Genomic DNA, 21985 nt, shown 5'->3' on the forward strand with positions numbered 1-21985 from the left:
GTGGATTGAGCGAATGCAACAGTTTATATCAGTAGAACACATCAATGAAAACTTGTGGAAAATCAGAAAAACCGTTCAAAAGTTATGATTTTTTTTTAAACTATCTGCGCAGTCACTGCTGGATGAGAAGACTATTACAGTGTATGATGTCACGTGTGCACAACGATATATGGAAACTTAAAAAAAAAAAATTCAAAAAACATTACCTTTTGAACAAAGTCAACTTTTCTTGGACTTGTTGCTGATGTATGATTAGGGTAATATTCCCCCTGCCTTCTGAAAGAGAGAAGATGAGTATTCTTTGGTTATACGAGATAAGTGAAAATATGTTGATTTTTCTTTATTCTTTCTTTATATCCTTGTCCACATGTGACATCAAAAGATATAATAGTTTTCTCATCCAGCGGCGACTGAGTATAAACTTCAAGAGTTCATAACTTTTGAACGAATTGTCCTATTTCCTGAAACTGTCACTGATGTGTTCTACTAATATTGAGCATTCACTCAACCCACTTGAAAATGAAGGTGAACTTGTCCTTTATTGCGCTTTGTTTGTGTGAGTGTGTGTGTGAGTATGCGTATGTGTGTAAGCCTTTTGAGTTTTACCAGATTTGTTGTGTTGTTACATGTACGTCCTAACTTTTTTTTTTTTTTTAAAGACACAGAATATTACAAGTTTCTAATCAAGCTGTAAGTTGAGCACTTTGCCGGGGGGATCCGAACGAGCACAAGCACTCTCCCCCTAAAATGGCATTTCTTTTTAAAAATGGAAGAATACCATAAACAATATGACTAACAAAATTTATAGAAGGGATAAAGCCACCAGGAGTGATGACTAGATATCATAAAATTGTCACAATGAATTATTTTGATTAGTATTTTCAAAGTGAACATAATTACGGATTAGGCTGATATGAATCTTATTGTAACTAGAACTATCACTCATTGTTATTAATATACCTCCACCCACAATTGAGGTAAATAGCTCAATCAGGAATATTTTGTATGTTATTTTCAATGAAAAAAAAGTTACCATGGTAATGCCCTATTCAACAGTGAATAAATGTATTGCTCACTGTTAGTCACATGTCCAACATCTCAAGTCAAGTTCTCAATAACTACTGTATGTGAGCAAGATACATAAACTGATGCTTTCTATGCTTTTCAACAAAATTTTGTGTTGCCATGGTAACACAATGTTTGACATTAAGAAAAAGTGAAGTTTGCACAACTACATATATCATAGCCGTCACATGTGCCAAATATAAAGCCAAGCGCTGAAAGACTGACAGGCTTATTTGAATTCACTATATTAGTGTATCATTTTCATTTGAAATATATTGTTACCATTGGCAACTCATTTCCAACTCTGAAAAAAGATTTTTGCATACTGTATATAGGTAATGTAGAGGTAACATATGCCAAATTAAAGAAATTCTGCCATTGCCATGGCATGTACAATAAAATACTCTTGAAAAAGGTATCTTGCACATCTACCTGTGTTAGGAGTCACACATGCCATAAGTGGAATTAATTGCTCAAAAAATGAGAAAGTTGTTGCAACGCATCATACCAAACTAACGAAAAAGATGTTTTGCACATCTACCTTAGATATCGGCCACACAGGCCAAATTTTGGGTCATTTGCTCAAGAAATGAAACAGGCCTTCGATCCACAACATTTTGTCAGAATTTTTTTAAATTTGCCGTTGCCATGGCAACTCATGCAATACTAACGAAAAAGGTGTCTAGCACATCTACCTTTGATAGTGGTCACACATGCTGAATTTGGGATCAATTGCTCAAAATGAGATGGGAGTTCTATCCACAAGATTTTGCAACGGACCGACCGCCTGGTGACCCGACCTCAGAGTCATTCCTACGGTATTTACTAGTACCCTCCTACACACTATGTGTGGATGGGGGTATAAATATACACAACCTGAGAGCTTGGGACTGTACAGTACTGTTTTAGGTGGGGATTCATGTTTTGAACATTCCTAAGTGAGATAATGAGAAATCTCTTACAAAATATAAAAGAGCATGTAATTTCAAGAAAGATTCAATGCATATTTGATGAAAATTGTTTTTGAAATGACTGAGATATCCAAAAAATTGATAAATATAAAAGGCGACAGGCCACCCCTTCTATTAACATCTCTTTGTTTCACCTTGTTTTTGGAAGTCTCAGCCATTTCAAAGCTGATTTTCATCAAATACAGTAAACTTTTGATAACCCTTAGAATTACATACTCCTTGACATCTCATTGTTTTTTTTTTTTAATGTCTCGCAAAACGTCATGTGCTAAATCCTCACCTTGACCAGAATGGTACTCACCTATTAACACAGTAAATTCAGTAATAAGAAATATTTTATAGTCTGCATGGACGTAAGTGAATAACAACAGTACCAAAACAAGTGATCCAGGTATCTTGCACTCATCTGAGTAACACAAGTTCACCTTCCATGCATTCCTGCAGACTCTTACCTGAGAACATTGGAAAATTGTGGTGGAGGTTAGCTTTGAGAACTGGCATGCTACCTGTCAAGTTTTGAAAATATTCATCAAGGGGTTTCCAATTATTATGAACGTGCCCAATTACAGTGTATACATCACTGTTTGGACCCATCCCACCCACTTCCTTGGTCTGAATAAACTCTGTAGAGTAACAATGAAGTTATTGCATAAACAAGCACTTTTGCAAATTTTGATATGATCGGGGTGAACTTTGACCCTCTAAAAGGTGGAACATTCAGGGCAGCATTATCAATAGGTACATGTATAATCTATAATATTGTACGTATAGACGTGATATACCAAAATTGAAAAGAAATTGGTCAAGAAACAAACCTATTATCGCCACACAAGCGAACCCTTTCAAATTTACCTTTTCATGTACAGTGTATAAAGACGGAACAATGAAGGACATCATTACCAAAAAAAAAAAAAAAGGAGTATTCGTTTTACCATAGTTCACCTTCATGCCAAATTTAAATATGACCTTAGAAGAACTGCAGCCAGTAGAGCGCTCACAAGAAAATCTCTGAGGCTGATGCGGCGGTGGCAGAGAGGGTAGCGGTACAACGAGGCCAAATCAATAGTATTCTTGAAAACAAAGTTTGGGGGATGCAATTAACAGAGCAATGCTTTGGCTAGACATTCTCAACATTTACACTTATTTGCCATTATGGTTATCATTCTAACACATGGTGATAATATACCTCTATGAATGCTACTTGCAAAGTTTGTTGAAACTCCATCATGATAAATTGAACAAATACATATTCTATTACACTGGGCCTGATAATTTCCAAAGTTTTGTGAAAGTTTTTCAGGGGATTTCGAAAAGAAGAAAATGCCCAATGTTAGTCCTCATTTTTGACATTAGGACCCCTCCTTCCTTCCCTATACTGGGTCCCAAGGAAGGCACCCCCTTTCTGCCTTAAACAAAACTGTAATATCAGTCATCAATACACTAATTTCATAAAAGGTACCAGGGAATAGCTCTATCACCACTGGTTCTAGATAAGATCTAAGATTCATTTATTGCTTGTTCATGCAATCTCAACCATTTTCTACAAAACTTAACAAACACTGTGAGGGGGTAATGCGCCCCGGCGATACGGTGCAAGTAACTCACTGATGAAAGGCCAAAGCATTTGAATTTGTTATGGTAATCGAACACTGTGCGGAGGGAAGGACAAAAAAACTAGAAATATCACTTAAGGTGATTAATACCCCCGCCCCTTGACGACAGTCCTACCCAAGGAATGATCTTTCCTTGATCTTCTGCTATTTAAATGCCGTTACCATGGCAACGCAGCTTCCGACACGTCCGAAAAATATGTCTTGCACATCTTCCCACCAAGACTATTGTGTATGCCACATTTCATAAGCTTTTGTCAAAAACTGAGGAAGTAGTTCAATCCACAAGATCTTTCCTTGATCTTCCGCCATTAATATGCCGTTACCATGGCAACGCAGCTTCCGACACGTCCAAAAAACATGTCTTGCACATCTTCCCACCAAGACCAATGTGTGTGCCACATTTCATGAGCTTCAGTCAAATACAGAGGAAGTAGTTCAATCCGCAAGATCTTTCCTTGATCTTCTGCCATTTATATGCCGTTACCATGGCAACGCAGCTTCCGACACGTCCGAAAAATATGTCTTCCACATCTTCCCACCAAGATCAAGGTGTGTGCCACATTTCATAAGCTTTGGTCAAAAAACTGAGGAAGTAGTTAAATCCGCAAGATCTTTCCTTGATCTTCTGCCATTAATATGCCGTTACCATGGCAACGTACTTTCGGGTACTGTCAAAAAATGCGTCTTGCACATCTACAACCAAAGGCACAAATCTGTACCAAGTTTCATGGAAATTGGGCAAAAACTGAGGAAGTAGTTTGCAACACAAAATTTTCCATCATTTTGGCTCATAATATGTGAGCTGTTACCATGGCAACATACTTTTTGTCACTGTCAAGAAATGTGTCATGCTGACCTATATCCTAAGACAAACATTCAATATGAATTCCATGAGAATTGGAAGAACACTGATGAAGCAGTTTTGCCATGAAGCATTTTGCCCTATATTTTACCAATAACATGCCGTTACCATGGCAACGCACTTTTTGCCACTGCGGAAATATGTGTCTTGCACATTAACATATTCAGATGAACATCTGTACCTAATTTCATAAAAATTGATCAAAAACTGTGGGAGGAGTTCGCGACGCAAGATTTGTACCCATTTTTGCCCATAATATGCCGTTACCATGGCAACGTACTTTTGGTTACTGTCAAAAAATACGTCTTGCACATCTACAACTCAAGGCACACATCTGTGCCAAGTTTTATGGGAATCGGTTGAAAACTGAGGAAGTAGTTCGCGACGCAAGATTTGCAACGTCCGCTGATTCCTATATACCCCCTTCAAACTTCGTTTGGCGGGGGTATAAAAATATTGAAGTTCACCTCCCGTATCTCCCTTATTTTAGCACAAAATCCTTTCGAAACTTAACATATCTAACATGAATATATCATCCTTCATATAATTTTTGGAAAAAAATGATGATGTTTCTTTCAAGATATGTGTGATTTATGGTCGAGGCGACTTTGGGAAAGGGTTAACATTTTCTTTACTGAACGTAAGTCTGCGCCTGCATGAATATGCATTTGATTAACATATTGCTACACCGTGTAGTCTGTATACACCAAACTCACCACTTGCAAAGTTTCCTGTTTAAGGTGACTAAGCACTCGCAATCGAGCACATGTATCCCCCGAACCCATATCCCATCCCCCATCTGGATTACTTATTTAGGCCAGAATATTGTATAATACGGCAACTGTTGCATGATACAATAAAATCCGATGAGAAATGAGGCTAGTATAATATCATATATAATATAAGTAATATGACATGTCATCATACAGAAATTTGAAAAAGAAGAGCGCTGGCAAAAATGAAAAATTTTGTTAATTGGAATAATTCCCTGTTTACTTCAATAGCAAATTCGAATAAAATCCGACAAGAAATGTGGCTTATAGAGCATATACAAGATGCGAAATGGCCTCAAGTCGGAACACTGAGGGCGCCGTCACCACAAACTATTGTGTCCTTCATGTAGAATGACCATCCATATAACTCTTTAGCAAGTTTGAGTAAAATCCAGTAACAATCAAGTTATTGCCTAAATAAGCATGCAAATTTTAACATGATCAGAGTGACCTTTGACCCTGTAAAAGGTGGAATAGTGAGGGCAGCGTTATCAATATGTATAGGTGTATAGATTTGACTATGATAAATTGACATACCAAATTTGAAAAAAATCGGTCGAGAAACAAGGCCAGCGTCGCACAAAGAAGCAGATCCTGTTTAATTTACCTTTTCATGTATAAAGACGGAACAAGCGAGGGCGCCATTACCAAATAACAATAGGCTTCTTCATCTTACCATAATACACCTTCATGCCAAATTTGAGTATGATCGAAGAAGAACTGCAGCCAGTCAAGCGCTCACAAGAAAATCTCTGCGGGGGATGTGGCGGACGTGGCGTAACGAGTTTCCTCCGAACTCTGTTCAGGGGATGCAATGAGAGCAAAAAGACAACCCAATTTAAGAGAAAATACTGGACATGCACAACTAGATCATCTTCCTTCACATAAATTCTCTACTGGTCAGTGCACGCTTAGCCAATCAGTGTCGGGTTCAGCGCATACTTGAATGCGACAGGGTTTGGTTTTTGGTCCACAGGATAGTGAGTGGGCAAGAGAGGAACCCTGAAATGTGCTTCAAATGTTTCAGGCAGTACGAAAACCCTTACATCGGATTATGTACTATTCATGCTATGGGTTTTATGTGGGCAACAAGTGACTGTGTTCTTGATTTTTTCTTGACATAACCGTGCGCTAAATGATACAGAAAAGGTATTTAGAACACAGTATGGATATACTACCATAAGTTATATACCGAAGTTTCATTTTGGAGCAATGAAGGAAAATGTGAAAAAATAACACTTGTTTTGAGACCAGATTTTCTGTTTTGGAAGCTTAATTTCGACATCATTTTTACAAGTCTATCCTAAACAGAACCCAGAATAAGTGACATTGTGAGTTAGAAAATCGTTTCTCCTTCAATTTGCTGTATAGATTTAATCATTTGATGACTTTCTGAAGGTGAGATATTGCGATTGTCCTGCAACACTTCCCCTGCGGTTTTGCATACACAAACTGTCTACTTTATGCGAATGAGACTTCAAGGTCATATGCTTTTGGTGAGTTAACTGCACCGTATCGCCGCGCATACAGCTGTAATGAAGTCATGGCACATTCAAGCAAAGAATCTTGCAATAATGTTATTCCTTGTTTGAAGCCCAGAGTGGTGGTCGTTGTTCGGATGTTGTGGATCCACGTCAGCAGGAGCTTCCTGATGGGGGAGGTTGATGACATCTGGAAGAGGTAGTCTTCTTTCCATGCAGATGTTGTGAAGAACACAACAGCTCATTATTATTTTGCACACTCTGAAATAGAACATCAATAGAAATGGTAATTGATAAAAAATATATCATCTTTGAATAAACATAAAGTAGCAAATGAAATTGCAGTGCATAATTTGGTTTTTATCCATCTATTATTCCTACTACCTAATAATAATATTAAAGGAGAAATAACTTCAATAATCTTCCCAACAATTGCATTCATCTTTTGATACAGAGAAATGAAATACATTCAGTAGCCAATGCTATTTGCACTTTCCTGCGTTCATACTGTTACATGTCATCATAATTTAAAATTTTAGTTTTTTAATCTAACTGTCAAAATATCATTTAAATCATTAATACTTTTCACTTAAACTATAACAAACAGGGTTTTAACACAATCCCGATTATACCAAGGTAAGAATTTGGGCTGTAACGTTATCCACTTCATGTTCTTTGTTGTGTTTTCGTTCGCTTATAATGAAATTTCAATACAATGAAAGAATACTGCCAGTCACGAGGACTTCATTCAAAAAGGTGTTCACTGTACTTGAACCACTTATGAAATTTACAGAAGTTTAGAAAGCCATGGTATTACCAATGTTGACTCGATGAAACAAGAGACCCGTGGGTCACACGCTCACCTGAGTATCGCAAGTTCACCTTCCATGCATTCTTGCAGACTCTTACATGAGAACATTGGAAACTTATGGTGGGGGTAGCTTTGAGAATGGGGGCATGGTGTCCATTTACATATTCTATCACACTGGTAAAAATACCTGCCAAGTACACTGTACTTTATAGAATGTTGGATTATGCAGCTTAAAAGACTTAAAGCCCTATCACTTTTGGTTAGAACTAGAGAAAAATATTATTTAATAATCATTAATTTAGGAGGTTTTGACCACCTGGGGCCCCCAAGGAAAGCATGATGCCCATTCAAAACTTTGAGACCTTAACCACATGGGAATGCTACTTGACAAGTTTGGTGAAAATCCATTATGATGTTTTCAGCAATAAGATGAAAATTTAGGCCCGCATTTGCCCCCCCCCCCCCATCCCATCCCGCTTCCTTGGGTCCCAAAGGGGTGGGGGTAGGGAGGGCACCCTTGATTCTCCCATGAACAAACTTAAAACAACAGTCATCAATATACTGAATCATTGCATTAACTTAGCTCAATCACTTCCAGTTCTAGAGAAAATCTGTATAGAAGATTCCTTACCCGAGGGGGGACCCCTGGGGCATTGTGCCCAATTTATGGAATTGAGATTCTATTCCCCTAGGGATGCTACATGCCAAGTTTGGTGAAAATTAGTGATAGGGTTTTCAAGAAAAAGATGAAAATTTACAATTTCGGTCCAAATTTAGGTCCCATGCCCCCCCCCCCCCCCCAAGGTGGGGCATGGTACCCATTTGATGGGAATGAGATTCTTTCCCCCTAGGGATGCTACCTGTCAACTTTGGTGGAAATTCATAATGGCATTTTCAAGAAAAAGATGAAAATGTGCAATTTGGGCCTCATTAGGACCCCTCCCCACCCCTGAATCCGCCATGAACAAACTTGAATCTACAGTCATCAATGTACTAATTCATAGTATTAACTTGGCTCTATCACTTCTGGTTCTAGAGAAGAAGATTTTTAAAGATTTCTTAATTTTTTTTTTTTTTTTTTTTTTGGGGGGGGGGGGGGGGGGGGGGGGGGGTTGAGCACCTCTGGGGGCCCCCAGGTAGGGAATGATGCCCACTCGAACAAATTGAGATCCTATACCCCTAGGAATGCTACATTACGTACCTGCCAAGTTTGGTGAAAATCGGTCAGGGGTTCTCAAGAAGAAGATGAAAATGTAAAAGCTTACACACGACGGACGATGGACGAAGAGCGATCGCAATAGCCCACTTCGAAGGCTCAGGTGAGCTAAATGTAAATGCTTAAGGAACATTAGTAAAACAATTTCAACAAACTACTTGGCAAACGTAGTTGCAGACATGCCGCCCAAGAATTGTGTTTATGTAATGACTTTTCCTGTTTTTATCTTTGTTTCCCCTCTAAAGCTTCTAGAGACCTTGCCAAAGGTATTATGCACTACATAAGAACAGTGATAATAATATCAATAATAATGAAGTGCAAAGATGAGTTGATTGACTAAATAAAGTCAGTTTACTGAACATTCGAAATTTATGAAACATAATCAACTAAGTTACTTTACCTCTCTGGTGAGTAGCACAAAACCCCGCCAGAACTGTCCAGGCATCTGAACCGTGCCTTAAGGACACCAAATGCTCTCTCCACGCTGACACGAGTTCTAGCAAAGGCAGCGTTGTACCTTTCTTCAGCGGGAGAGGCGGGATGTGGTACGGGCGTCATCAGCCAGGGTTGCAATGGATAACCACTGTCACCTATTCGGATATCATAGGAAAAAAAATGATTTAAGAATAAGAGTGGGAAATATTTCGGTAAAGACATTAAGCAAAGAAATTGTCATTGAAAATGAATTTTGTATCGACAATAAATTCAGCAACATTCTTATTTAAGCCACAAGGGCAATGGTCAGTCTACCTGTGACATGGAGAGACACTTGTCATTGCATTGCAGGGTAGGACCTTAACACAAGATTTGAGACAACCTGATTGTACAAAACTTGTAAATGTTATAATCAACAAATAGAATGGCTACTGTAGGAACTACACACAATGGTCTTTATAGCTTGGGAAGGAGTATCCATAAATTGACAAAATATAGTGTTTATAAGTTCACTTAATTAACCAAAAATAAAAATGAAATTAATTTAGACCTAAATATTACATCATACATGTATGAAGTGTATATATTGCCTACCTTTCATACTGTATGCCTCAACATGTTGAGTCTCAAGATGCTAATTTTACATCTGCGGTTGCTAGACCGGACTCTAGATAGACCTCAACAGTACAACACACACCTCATCTCAAAAACGCATAACTACGCTCGACATAGAACAAGGGGTTCCACATGTCACTTGTCTGAGATGTTAGACCCTGTAAATACTTTTTTTAAACACTAAATGGTCAATGCAATGACATGACTTCCCATGCGGTGCGCTGCCTCAAGTAAACTTATTCTTGTCAAACATGAAAACATCACATCATGACATAGTTTGAACTCAGCAGTCCCAGAATTGGAAACTTTGAGCAGAATCCAATGTACCACCAGATAGTAGTAGAACCCAAGTGGATCGTCTAAAAAGTATACTATAAATCCATTTTGATATACGTTACACTGCAGACAGTCAGTAGGCCTGCTACTCCGCCCTAGGAAAGCTGTAACAGTTAGTTGGTATAAATTTAAATGCAAAGAAATTCTATTTATATTCTATTAGTATTATCTACAAAATTTTAGAGGAATTTTTTTTTTTTTTTAAATCCAAACAGACGGATCTTTCTGTGTAGAATTAGTAAGACTAGACCTAACTAAAATTATAAAGTGTTATGCATGCATGGACAGTAACAATCACAATGTCTACCGGGCACTTACCATGATTTTTCTATGATTCTGAATAGTTGACAGTGCAGTGGTTACCCATTGCAACCCTGGCTACTTCCACAACTAACATTGTAGTAAAAAGTCCTAATAATTATGGTATGAGTCGACTATGACACGACGCCGCCCGGTACAGTAGTACTGTAGTACGGTACCGATGTATCCCGCCTCTCCCGCAGATGCCAGATGTCTAGTGCACGCGTGTGGATGACGTTTGGATTTCATGATTTCGACAGGTCAATTTGATTGAAAAGGTAAGAATTTCCTCCTGAATTGTCCACATTCCTGCCGTCATTTATACATATCGATGGTTAAAAAGGCAAATGCATGGATGAAATTTTGAAGCATACGCCGATACGGATTGCCTGGGACTGCACTCGACTCACGCGCACGTACTGTACTGGGTCACAAACGGTATGCATGCAATGAATTGGCAGTGGTTCGATTACGGATTACTGAGAGTGCACGTACGGATCGAACGTTCGAACCCTACGGTCGGGTGCGCATAATGCACGATTTGCGCTTGGTGGTGTGCGCGCATCCGCACTGACTGCGATGTGTTGCGTAATCATGTTTTCTTTCTGATCAGCTGGCTGACTTACCGATTAGCCATCCAGAGGGAAGTCGCCCGTTTCGAAGATCTGAACAGATATTGCTGTTTTCCCAGATGAATGCATCGTGACTCGATCCGGGCCATTTTGCTACTACATTTACGAATTGCAGGTCCGCATTTACGATAGCCTGGACGTTTATGCTGTGTTTTCCTTTGCGATTGACGTACACTTGAGGGTTTTCCTTGGGTGCTCGAATGTTCACATGTGTACAATCAATTGCTCCGATCACATTTGGCATTCCGGCGATATGGGAGAATTTTGCTTTGGTTGAAGCAAAAGTCCCATATCGGCCAAAATTGATGAACTGTGGTGCTCTTTCAAACAGGGCATCAGTCACTGCTGCTACAATCCTGCTCTGCGCAGGCTGGCTCAGTCCAGAAACATCCCCACACACATTCTGAAAAGATCCGCTTGCCAAAAAACGAAGGCAGCTTGCTACTTGCAGATCTACGGGAATTGTTCTGGCACCCTGATTGTGTCGAACTATTCCCTCATCATCTTTGAGGATGTCACAGAGCCTCTGAAAATCTACGTAGTGTAGACGGTAGTTCTTCTTGAATTCTTCAGGAGAAAGAGAATTTATTCGAAGTCTCTCGTGATCATGAATATTTCTGTTCGCAACAAAAGGGCGTGCAAGGAGAAGAGCGGCCATGATGCATTGCCTGCATAACCAGGGGGGTGTTTCACAAAGCCGTTCTTAAGTTAAGAAGGACTTTAAGTGCGACTGGTGATCAGTTCTCGTGCTGAATTATTGAGATTCTAATAGGTATAGCACACAACCCTTACAAAAAAAATTGCTATGGTATAGCATAAAAATACCATACAATGTATGGTACCATACCATACAATGGTATTGTATGGTATCATAGACTTATACCATTCGAATACCATATGAATACATCACAAATACCATAGCACAAATACCATATACCATACATACACCATACACATGTACCATACATATACCATACACATACCATAACACATGTACCATCCATATACCATACATATACCATACAAATACCATACATCTCATTTACATTTTTGGGACAAATTTATGCAAATTTATGCTACCATACATCTACCATAAAAAAATACCATACAGTTAGGTATCCTACCATATAACCACCATACACTTACCATATATTGTTAACCATACATCTACCACAGAACCACCATAAATTTACCATATAAACACCATACAGATCCAGCAAGCAGCATATACCTACCATATAACTACCACACATCTACCATATTACCACCATACACCACCACCAAAGCACCATATATCACCATATAGCTACCACAGAAGCACCATATAAGTACCATACAACCACCATACACCAACCAGCAAAGCACCATATACCTACCATATAACCACCATACAGCTACCTCAGAAGCACCATATAGTTACCATACAACCACCATACACCATCCAGCAAAGCACCATATACCTACCATATAACTACCACAGTAGCACCATGTACCTACCATATAACCACCATACACCTACCACCGAAGCACCAGATACCTACCATATAACCACCATACAGCAACCATAGAAGCACCACATATTTACCATACAACCACCATACACCATCCAGCAAAGCACCATATACCTACCATATAACCACCATACAGCTACCACAGAAGCACCATATAGTTACCATACAACCACCATACACCATCCAGCAAAGCACCAGATACCTACCATATAACCACCATACAGCAACCATAGAAGCACCACATATTTACCATACAACCACCATCCAGCAAAGCACCATATACCTACCATATAACCACCATACAGCTACCACAGAAGCACCATATAGTTACCATACAACCACCATACACCATCCAGCAAAGCACCAGATACCTACCATATAACCACCAGATACCTACCATATAACCACCATACAGCAACCATAGAAGCACCACGTATTTACCATACAACCACCATACACCATCCAGCAAAGCACCATATAACCACCATACAGCTACCACAGAAGCACCACATATTTACCATACAACCACCATACACCATACAACAAAGCACCATATATCTACCATATAGCTACCACAGAAGCACCATATATCCACCATAAATTTACCACAAAAACATCATACATCTACCATAGGAGAACCATATATATACCGTAGCGGTATCATACATGTACCATATAACCACCATACATATACCAAGAAGCACCATACACCCACCATAAATCTACCATAGCAGTATCATACATGTACCATATAACCACCATACATATACCAAAAAGCACCATATAACAGCCATACATCTACCATATAACCACCATATATCTATCATATAGCCACCATACATTTACCTCAGAAGCACCATATACCCACCATAAATCTACCATAGCGGTATCATACATGTACCATATAACCACCATATCCCGAAAAGCACCATATAACAGCCGTACATCTACCATATAACCACCATATATCTATCATATAGCCATCATACATCTACCATGGAAGCACTGTGTGGTAAAAGCATGGTGATTTTGTGGTAGATGTATGGTGGTTATATGGTGTATGGTGGTTATATCCCTAATAGCAGAAACACATCTTAAAAACGTCTTAAAGACGTATTTTCCTGACCAGTAAGTTGTCTTAAAGACGTCATATAACGGCGCAAATAAGACGAAAACTTGCACCAACGCGAGACGTCGTGATGACGTCATATTTTTACGTCATTACGACGTCTTACTGGTCATGAAATGACGTATTTGAGATGTTATTAAGACCAGTAACTGACCATAATATGACGTCTTAAAGACGTAATTCTTAGCTGTCACTGGTCATGACAAGGTGTCTTTAAGACCAGTTACTGACCATAATACATTGTATGACATGTTTAAAACATAATTCACACATTTAAACGGGCATGAAAAGACGTCATTAAGATGTATTTAAGACCTGTTACAAGTCAAGACAAGACGCCTTTACGGCATATTTTGGACATGTTACTGGTCATGAAAAGACTTCATTAAGATGTGTTACTGGTCAGAATAAGTCGTAATACTCTGAAAACATTTTAAAATGTATAAATGTTCACAAAGATGTCTGTGTGATATCATTACGGTGTCAATAATTGTTTTATTTTAAATTCTATTTATCATGTAAAATGAGTGGGACAGCATTAATGCATCAAAAAGACAGATTGTTCTATGGTTACAGTATATTAATGTATAATTTACAGTACTCAGTGTAATGAGCATACTTGTCTTACAACTACACCTGTCAAAACCACCTCATAAACTAACACTCAATCACTAACACAAGACAAAGACTACAATACTGCATCAAAAAATTAAATACACACAAGTTGATTAGAAACGTATTTACATAATTCAATCATGAACACAAGAAAAACACATACATTCTATATCTTGAAAAAAGGAAAACATTTTTAAAAATACACTTTGCTGTTAACATAGCAGTTTCCAAGCACATGTATTGAAGGTCTAACTAGTATATTGCTTACTAGAATCAACTGAAAGACCTGAAAATTTACACAAACAGAGTAGAATAATTTAACCACCCCCCTCAAAAAAAAAGACCAGTATTTTCAACATTTGGATTTCAATATGCACATTTCTTATGAATTTTAGGGAAAGTTGGAATTTCATCTAAAATCAATGAAAAATAGAACTCCTTCAGGTTTTCTGTAGAAAAAAAAAATCTTCCAAATGATGTAATTGATATCCATGACACAAATTCGTACAAATTTTGCACATTTTTTGTTTTACAGAATTTTCTGCTTTTTAAAAATGAAAAGGGAAAATCTAGCCATGCTTACTTTAGACAATAATAAAATATAATTTTAAAAACTGTATACCCCCTTGCCCCCAATGTCACTGGATAGGGGTGATTACCCACAATTTCAGAACATGAAATGGCGGTTCTCCACAAGACTGAGCATAGAATTCATGTTATTGCTGATATATGGTACTCTGTTACTGTTTCACCTTCCAAAGCTCTGATACAAACTTCCAATTTTTGGCTTGATAAAATATCCACGTGTATCAAACATTTTGAAAGCCTCTCATAAAAAGCGTATCATACGATTGACAATCTGTAGATGTCCGAATTTTCACACTGTAACATTGGCAATTCGCTGGGGCAGCGGCTGAGTTGCTGCAAGCAAGAGCACAGAAGTGGTCTCAACTGCTCTGTGTTGGTTGTATACCTGCTGCGATGTGGCGTGTGAGAGCCATATGACAGGCGTAGAAGTCCGCATTTCACTGACTGTATATTAGGGAGTTAAGATTGCACCTTGACATACGTTGTAGTCGACATGAACCGATGGCGTCATTTAAGGCTACGTTTACATGGTGCAGTGGACGACGTTCACCCGTCTGAGATGACGTGAAATTGGCGGGTAAGGAGTGAACACATCGACGTACTGTTGAGAGTGAGGCACATGCGCAGTAGCCCTTTCGTTGCAGGCAGACATGATCTCGACTCCGTCCACTAGTGCATGTTCACTGAAATCTTAAACTCCCTATTGGGAAACCACACACAAGTAGACGTGCTAACTACAATAGGTTGTGGGTGTTGACTTTTGTTCCAGCCTTTTTGCAAAATTGTTTATTCCACACTGACGTAGTAATTTCCATTGGATGCTTCCTTGGAGACAAGATACAGCTAGTACAGGGTGCTGAGTAAAGCTAGCTTGTTACTTGCGAACTTTGTTACGGGGCTTGCTCTGGATCCTGAAATGACCAGTCATGTTGGGGATGCCACAGCTGGTTGCTGGACTTAGAGTGCTGGGAAAAGAAGGGGATGTGAAATGAAGATTTGAAATACTGGTGGAACTTCTTTTTGCTACTATAAATTACATCTTAGCCATATACTGAGTATCAACACAAGAGTTTTGGGTCAATTTAACATGAGTCACAAAATTAATGCTCATCTAAGTTAACATATTCATTACTCTTCTTACCCATCATTGCTAATTTTCTAGGGCAAGGTGCTAGGTAAGCATGTGCCCGCTTGCCCTGGGCAAGTCAAAGTCGGGCAAGTGTTGTGGAGCAAAGGCAAAAACTGATTGCTCAAATCAGGCACGGAAAATTCTCAAAGTAAGGTGGATTTTTTTTTTCTTAATATTCCTCAAATGCCATTATGCAGTTAATGAATTTGATCCTATCAAGGTAGGACAAACTGATCATCCAAATGGATGACTTGGTACTCTCTAGTTACTACAATCTTCACACAAAAGTATATGTTTTCATTGGCTTAAATACTCTTCACAATGATCTGACTTTGCAAGGAGAGGAAATTTGTGAAAACTTTTCAGATTTACCAAAACTATCTTTGTGCTTTAGAATCAGTAATGTGATAATCACCTGATTCTTCTATTGCTGATGGTTGCCTCCAACGTGGAATCCACACCTAATCTGTTGCCTTTTGACACCTCCTGGTGGCTATTTCATGATTTTCTGTGCCAGAGATAAAAGTGAAAAAGGTGATCCAAATTGTGACTGAGACCACACAAGACAGTACACAAGTGCCATTCATCTACCAATATTTCTTGTGAGCAATGGAGAGTGATTCATGGGCTATGGATCACTTTCCAAGAAATATTGGAAGATGAATTAAGCTTTAGAGGCTTATATCTTTCCCTTTCTATTCAATAAAAAAAAACTAACGATTCAAAGATCCATGTATTCATTAAGCAATAAAAAGCAAGTTACAGAAAACAATACATTTTCTATTACAAATATCAGTCTAAAATTCATATCTACAGTCTCTTTAAATCAAATTATAGGCACACTTTTTGGAGTATAAAAGTGGGGAAAATCAAGCAAGTTGAAAGCAAGCTTCACATAACACATTTCCATCATATGAATACATTGTACATCATGTATGACAAAAAAAAAATGAATTAATCTATTCTGCACATATTTTTGTTGAATATTAATTGAACTCAAATGCTCTTTCACTGAAAATGATGTGAATCCTAGCATATTGCAAAATACAGAGTCATAAGTGCACTTATTTGCCTCTTGAGGGTCAAATCAAATGCAAATTTTGCATGTCGATTTTATGCTTATATTACGTACTACCACGGTCATTACTGTATATGTTCTCAATAGATTTTTTTTTTTTTAAAACATGTAAAATTGTCCCTCTCGGGGGGGGGGGGGGGCAACTGCCACTGAAAGGTGGACACCATGCTCATTCAACAAAACATGCAAAAGGTTTTTTTTTTTCACGGTCAGGCAATGCATGCGCGAACAGTGGAAAGGGTATCAAAATTACAGAAATTTTGAAAAAAGGGTTCGCTTTTCAATAGCTCGATATGTGTTCAGGGAATATATTTTACAACTCATGAAAATCTGAATACGAATACTTCATACGGTGGAAAAAATCGAAGGGTCATTACCGGTACTCATTTAGGGTCCATTTTGAAAGTTCATGAACGAGCATGGTGTCCACGTTGCAATGGCAGTTGCCCCCCGCCCCCGGAATTGTAATTGATGGTGATGAATTATGGGTGCTCGTGTGGTATCATACCTGTGATGTACAAAACCCAAACAAGCCATGATGTCCAGCCTCCAGGACTCAGGGTCAGGGGCTCAGAGGGAGCATTGGTCATCATCATACATGTGCCTTTCTCAACATGAGTGGTAGGGCAGGCTGGTACATGTGTCTCGCATCAGTTCTGCCCTACGTACACGTACGAAGCTCCCATTTGTTGCCGACAAGTGTAGTTCATGTCATGGCTCCTCCAGTCGCCCTCCATTCCTACAAGCACTTTTCATGCTCACTGCTAGCAGCCATACCTTTAAATATGAAATTAAAACAAACAAATTGACAAAAACGATTTCATTACTTCACTGGAAAGTATGAGTTTTGAAAAAAAAGCCACTTCCTGCATTTAAATTGCCACATCAGCAAAAGTAAATTTGTTTCATGTGCTGTATTTTTATAAAGTTGCGTGTTCTCTATAAATTTTCTTAAAAGCCTCAATCAACATTGGAAGGCAGTGTCTAACATTGTTCAATCCAAAATTGTTGAATTGTACTTATCTAAAGTTTCATTATATAAATCAATGCAGATTGCAAGAATTCTTATAGAAAACCAATATTAACGAAAACATTTTGAATCAGCAATGTGACAATAGGCCTCCTCCAAAATCCAAATGCAAATTTGACAGTATTCTGCACATAAATAGTAGTAGCATTATGTTTAATTAGTATTAAATTTGCATTCGACATTTCTAGGGTGTTATGTTTCCAGTTCCTCCTTTTTATCCACGAAACATCACCACATACTTGCATGACAACAAAGTTAAAGAGAATTCATTTTTAAAATAGATTTTAACAATGAACACTATAAAGGCTTCATTTAGACAAATACATGTAGCAGGATAACATGATATATTATTTATTTCGCAATCGCAATGTCACTCATTTATCATTATCACTGACAACTGATATGAACATGCAATCTTCTTGAGTACACACAGCCTCATACTCACAGGCTGTAACACACTAATATGCATGGGTTAGACTGCTTCGTGTTCCATATGGGCCATGGGCTCTGACCTTGTCCTTGTCTGTAAGAATTGTAACATTGTCATTGACAGTGTCAACAACAATAGATTAATTGTGACAATGAATAATATCCTGCCAGTACTATAAACCTTCGGTGAAGCCTTAATTATGTTGAACTTGGATTTCTGTTTAAGTTACACATGTTATGACTTATGTACAATGTAGTTGCAAGTTCCGTCTTTGTATTTTGTAATGCCACAGTAGATCTTGATTATTACGGCAAAATTTAGGAAGAATCTTGCAAGTCCTAACAAGCACAATCCTGTCAAGCACAGTCCTGAGCCGATTCCAGTTAGAATATTGTTTCCTTTGATCTAAGGTTGCATTTTCTTCTAACCAGCTAACGAGCTACATCGGTACATGTATAGCCTGCATATTCAACACACCGATCTTGATCACTTAAGTCGATTATTTCTGCGTAAGCGGGCTTATAAACTTGCAGTTGCACTGTAAATTACTGCAGAATGTGATTTCATTTTGACAGAAACTGCCCCCACATCTATGTTGGTTACCAATTTAAGCACTAACTGCGGCTAACTGCGACCAGCAGCCCATACGCATAGTGTATGCATGGGGCTGCTGGTCGCAGTTAAGCACCAACACAGAAAATCATATATGGGACTGTGGGAGTAAAAAGAATATTTGCCGAGTGCGAGTGGATGGAGAACAGGCATCAAATAAATTCTTACCGAATTTGACGTGGAATTGTTAGTTCTTTGATGAAACCGGCCTCTTCAGCGAACAGATGCTTTTATGCAGTTCACCTTTCCACTTCCAGTCTCCAAATTTGGCATTCAATCTCCGATCTTTCGAGACGTGTCCTTAGATCGCTTGCGTTGGGGACATCTAACGGTTACAATTCGAACAATGGCACTGCGCTGCGCATACCGCGCGCTGGCGGTTAACGTACGAGCTGTGCTTTTTAATTTTGGCGCGCACGGCCAGGGGATGGCAGAGCGAAGGGGACTATAATTGGTATATGGCTATGGCAGGGCTCGACACTAACTTTTATTTTTGGTGGCCCGATCGGGCCACCAAAATCATTAATTTTTATTTTTTGGTGGCCCGAAAGTAAAATCTGGTGGCCCGAAAAAAAATCAAGAAAAACACACTAAAGCGGTCTTACTGAACATAGAAAATGAAATATTAAGTATTACTCAAGTGATACATGTACCCATGTCTAAAATAAATGAAGAGAAAATTCAATCATCTTACCGTTATTCTGAGTTCTAAGATTTAGCAAATAGGCTTATAGATTATTATAAAAGTTGATGCCTATTTAGGTGGTCAAAACTTACGTTTGAAACGATAGAGTGGGAGCATTTGCAGACATTTGTGAACATCCGACATCTGTTTTGGCATTATAAAGAGCTGGAAGTTACCGTTATTCATTTCTGATTGTAAAAGCAATTATCCAACATTTACTAGTATTTTAACACCATACGGAGCCGAATGTTACTATTAATTGTTTTTTTTTTCAAATGTAAAAGCAAAGAACTGACATTCATTTTCGCATGTTACGGAGCTGAATGTTATCCTTATTCATTTCTGAACGTGAAAGCAAACATCCCCGATTTATTGTAGCATCTAACCAGGCCCGTAGCCAGGATTTTTCAAGGGGGGGTGCGGTCACTAAAAAAACGGACCTTCGGTACCAATACCAATGATCACACACACACACACACACACACACACACAATTATATATATATATATATATATATATTCTTTGGACGACCGAACTACAAAAGTTGTATAAGAATTTGCGCGCGAAGCGCGCCGCAAATTGTGAATTTTGACTGTTTTAATGACGTTTTAAAGTCTCGAGGAAATTTGTATTTTTGTCTGTTGCATGCAATCGCGTTACGGTATTTCATCTAGGAAATAGTAAAAACTCATTTTGCCAGGAAGTTGCAAAGTTTAATTGTGTTCGAGACTCTGCGCGCGCGTAGCGCGCCGCAAAATTGAGAATAGTGATTTTCCTGGCGTTGTTTTAACTTTTATTTTTTCTATTGTATACCCGCGTTAGCAGGCCTGAAGCCAGGATTTTCAAAGGAAGGGGGGATTGCGTTAATTAACAAAACGGTCCTTTGATACTGTCCCGGGAGGGGTAGCGACAATTAAAAGGTGGACACCATGCTCATACATGGACTTTCAAAATGGCCTCTAAACGAGTAATGATCATATGATTTTTTCGGGCCTTAAAAACAAGTATTCCTTAAATGTTTCCTGCACCCTAAAGAAGTACTTCATCATGATTGAACAATATACCATTTTCCCAAATTTCGGCCTTTTTGATACCCTTTGATTATATTAGCTCGTACATCACACTTTCCATCTAATCCGTGAGAAAAAACGACCCCTATTATGCGTTTTCTTTAGCGAGTATGGTCACGGTGTCCACCTTTCAGTTGGAGTTTTCCATCCCATTGGATGCTGTTTGGAAGATGAAACATTCACTTTACTATACAGTATATCAGCCGTTGGTATGCGAGTTTGTCAAAAACGAAAATAAATAAGAACATTTTTAAAACAAAATGAATTGTAAATGTGAACCATTTATATTTTGCCTCCTTGTGGTAGGATATTTCCAGCATTTCCGAACTTTCAAATAATCATTTTAGATTTAATGATATTAAAGGTAGTAGATTCGATTCGCAAACATCTCCAATATCAGTCAAATGTCATATTAACCATCATGCTAAGAAGGTTTTCTTTGTGAAATTTGGAGGTCAGTGAAATTCAAAAATTTAACATCCGTTAGCCATTGGAAGAAGTTGAGTGCAAATTCAGACCTCAGGCTTAGTGCTCAGATGTTTTCCTATTTGATTTGATCTGTCTTACTGTGCACACTAAGATACATACTGGAATGGTTATTTCTTATTTATTAAATTATAGTAGCATATTTGGTTACTAGCTGTCTCTAGGCATTTTCGAATTTGGGCTGCAAAGAGATCCACTACCTTTAAGTTAGAAGAGAGATAAGTAAATAATGATAGAATAAACAAACAAAAAAGAATGAGTTTCTTTTGTAATACTATCTGACAAACTTTTTACTTTACCATTTTACTTCATAGCTCAGCACTTTCCATTCTCTCTCATACCCTCTTACCCATTACATTTAAATGAAATACAACTAAAATGAGTTTGCGTGCCTGCATAATACTCTTTGGAAATTATAAGTGAGAATGTTCTTAGGTTTTGGCTCACTTTAAAATGAGAACCAATAGAACTGTCACAACATGAGAAAATGTATAAGTAATAATCAACAGTAC

General features: G+C 38.3%; 2 protein-coding genes and 1 long non-coding RNA gene across 3 annotated transcripts in view; 1 reads left to right on the top strand and 2 right to left on the bottom strand.

Moving 5' to 3' along the window:
- Positions 1-21985, top strand: part of LOC139738934 (NACHT, LRR and PYD domains-containing protein 3-like) — a 501522-nt gene that overhangs the window by 337083 nt on the left and 142454 nt on the right. The gene's annotated exons all lie outside the window — the stretch shown is intronic.
- On the bottom strand, positions 6306-11354 carry LOC139738947 (putative nuclease HARBI1). Its single transcript, XM_071649569.1, has 3 exons — positions 11105-11354; positions 9193-9382; positions 6306-7026 (listed from the first exon to the last, which is right to left on the bottom strand). The coding sequence occupies exons 1-3, from the start codon at positions 11352-11354 to the stop codon at positions 6837-6839; spliced, it is 630 nt and encodes a 209-aa protein (XP_071505670.1). The 3' UTR covers positions 6306-6836.
- LOC139738949 (uncharacterized) lies at positions 15318-19807 on the bottom strand. Its single transcript, XR_011711482.1, has 4 exons — positions 19401-19807; positions 17669-17937; positions 16498-16590; positions 15318-15918 (listed from the first exon to the last, which is right to left on the bottom strand). It is a non-coding gene; the product is annotated as an uncharacterized lncRNA (long non-coding RNA).

The sequence above is a fragment of the Diadema antillarum genome, unplaced genomic scaffold, assembly GCF_040938485.1.
Source record: "Diadema antillarum isolate AM-2024a unplaced genomic scaffold, OU_Dant_1.0 seq00000775_RagTag, whole genome shotgun sequence".
NCBI classification, from domain to species: domain Eukaryota; kingdom Metazoa; phylum Echinodermata; class Echinoidea; order Diadematoida; family Diadematidae; genus Diadema; species Diadema antillarum.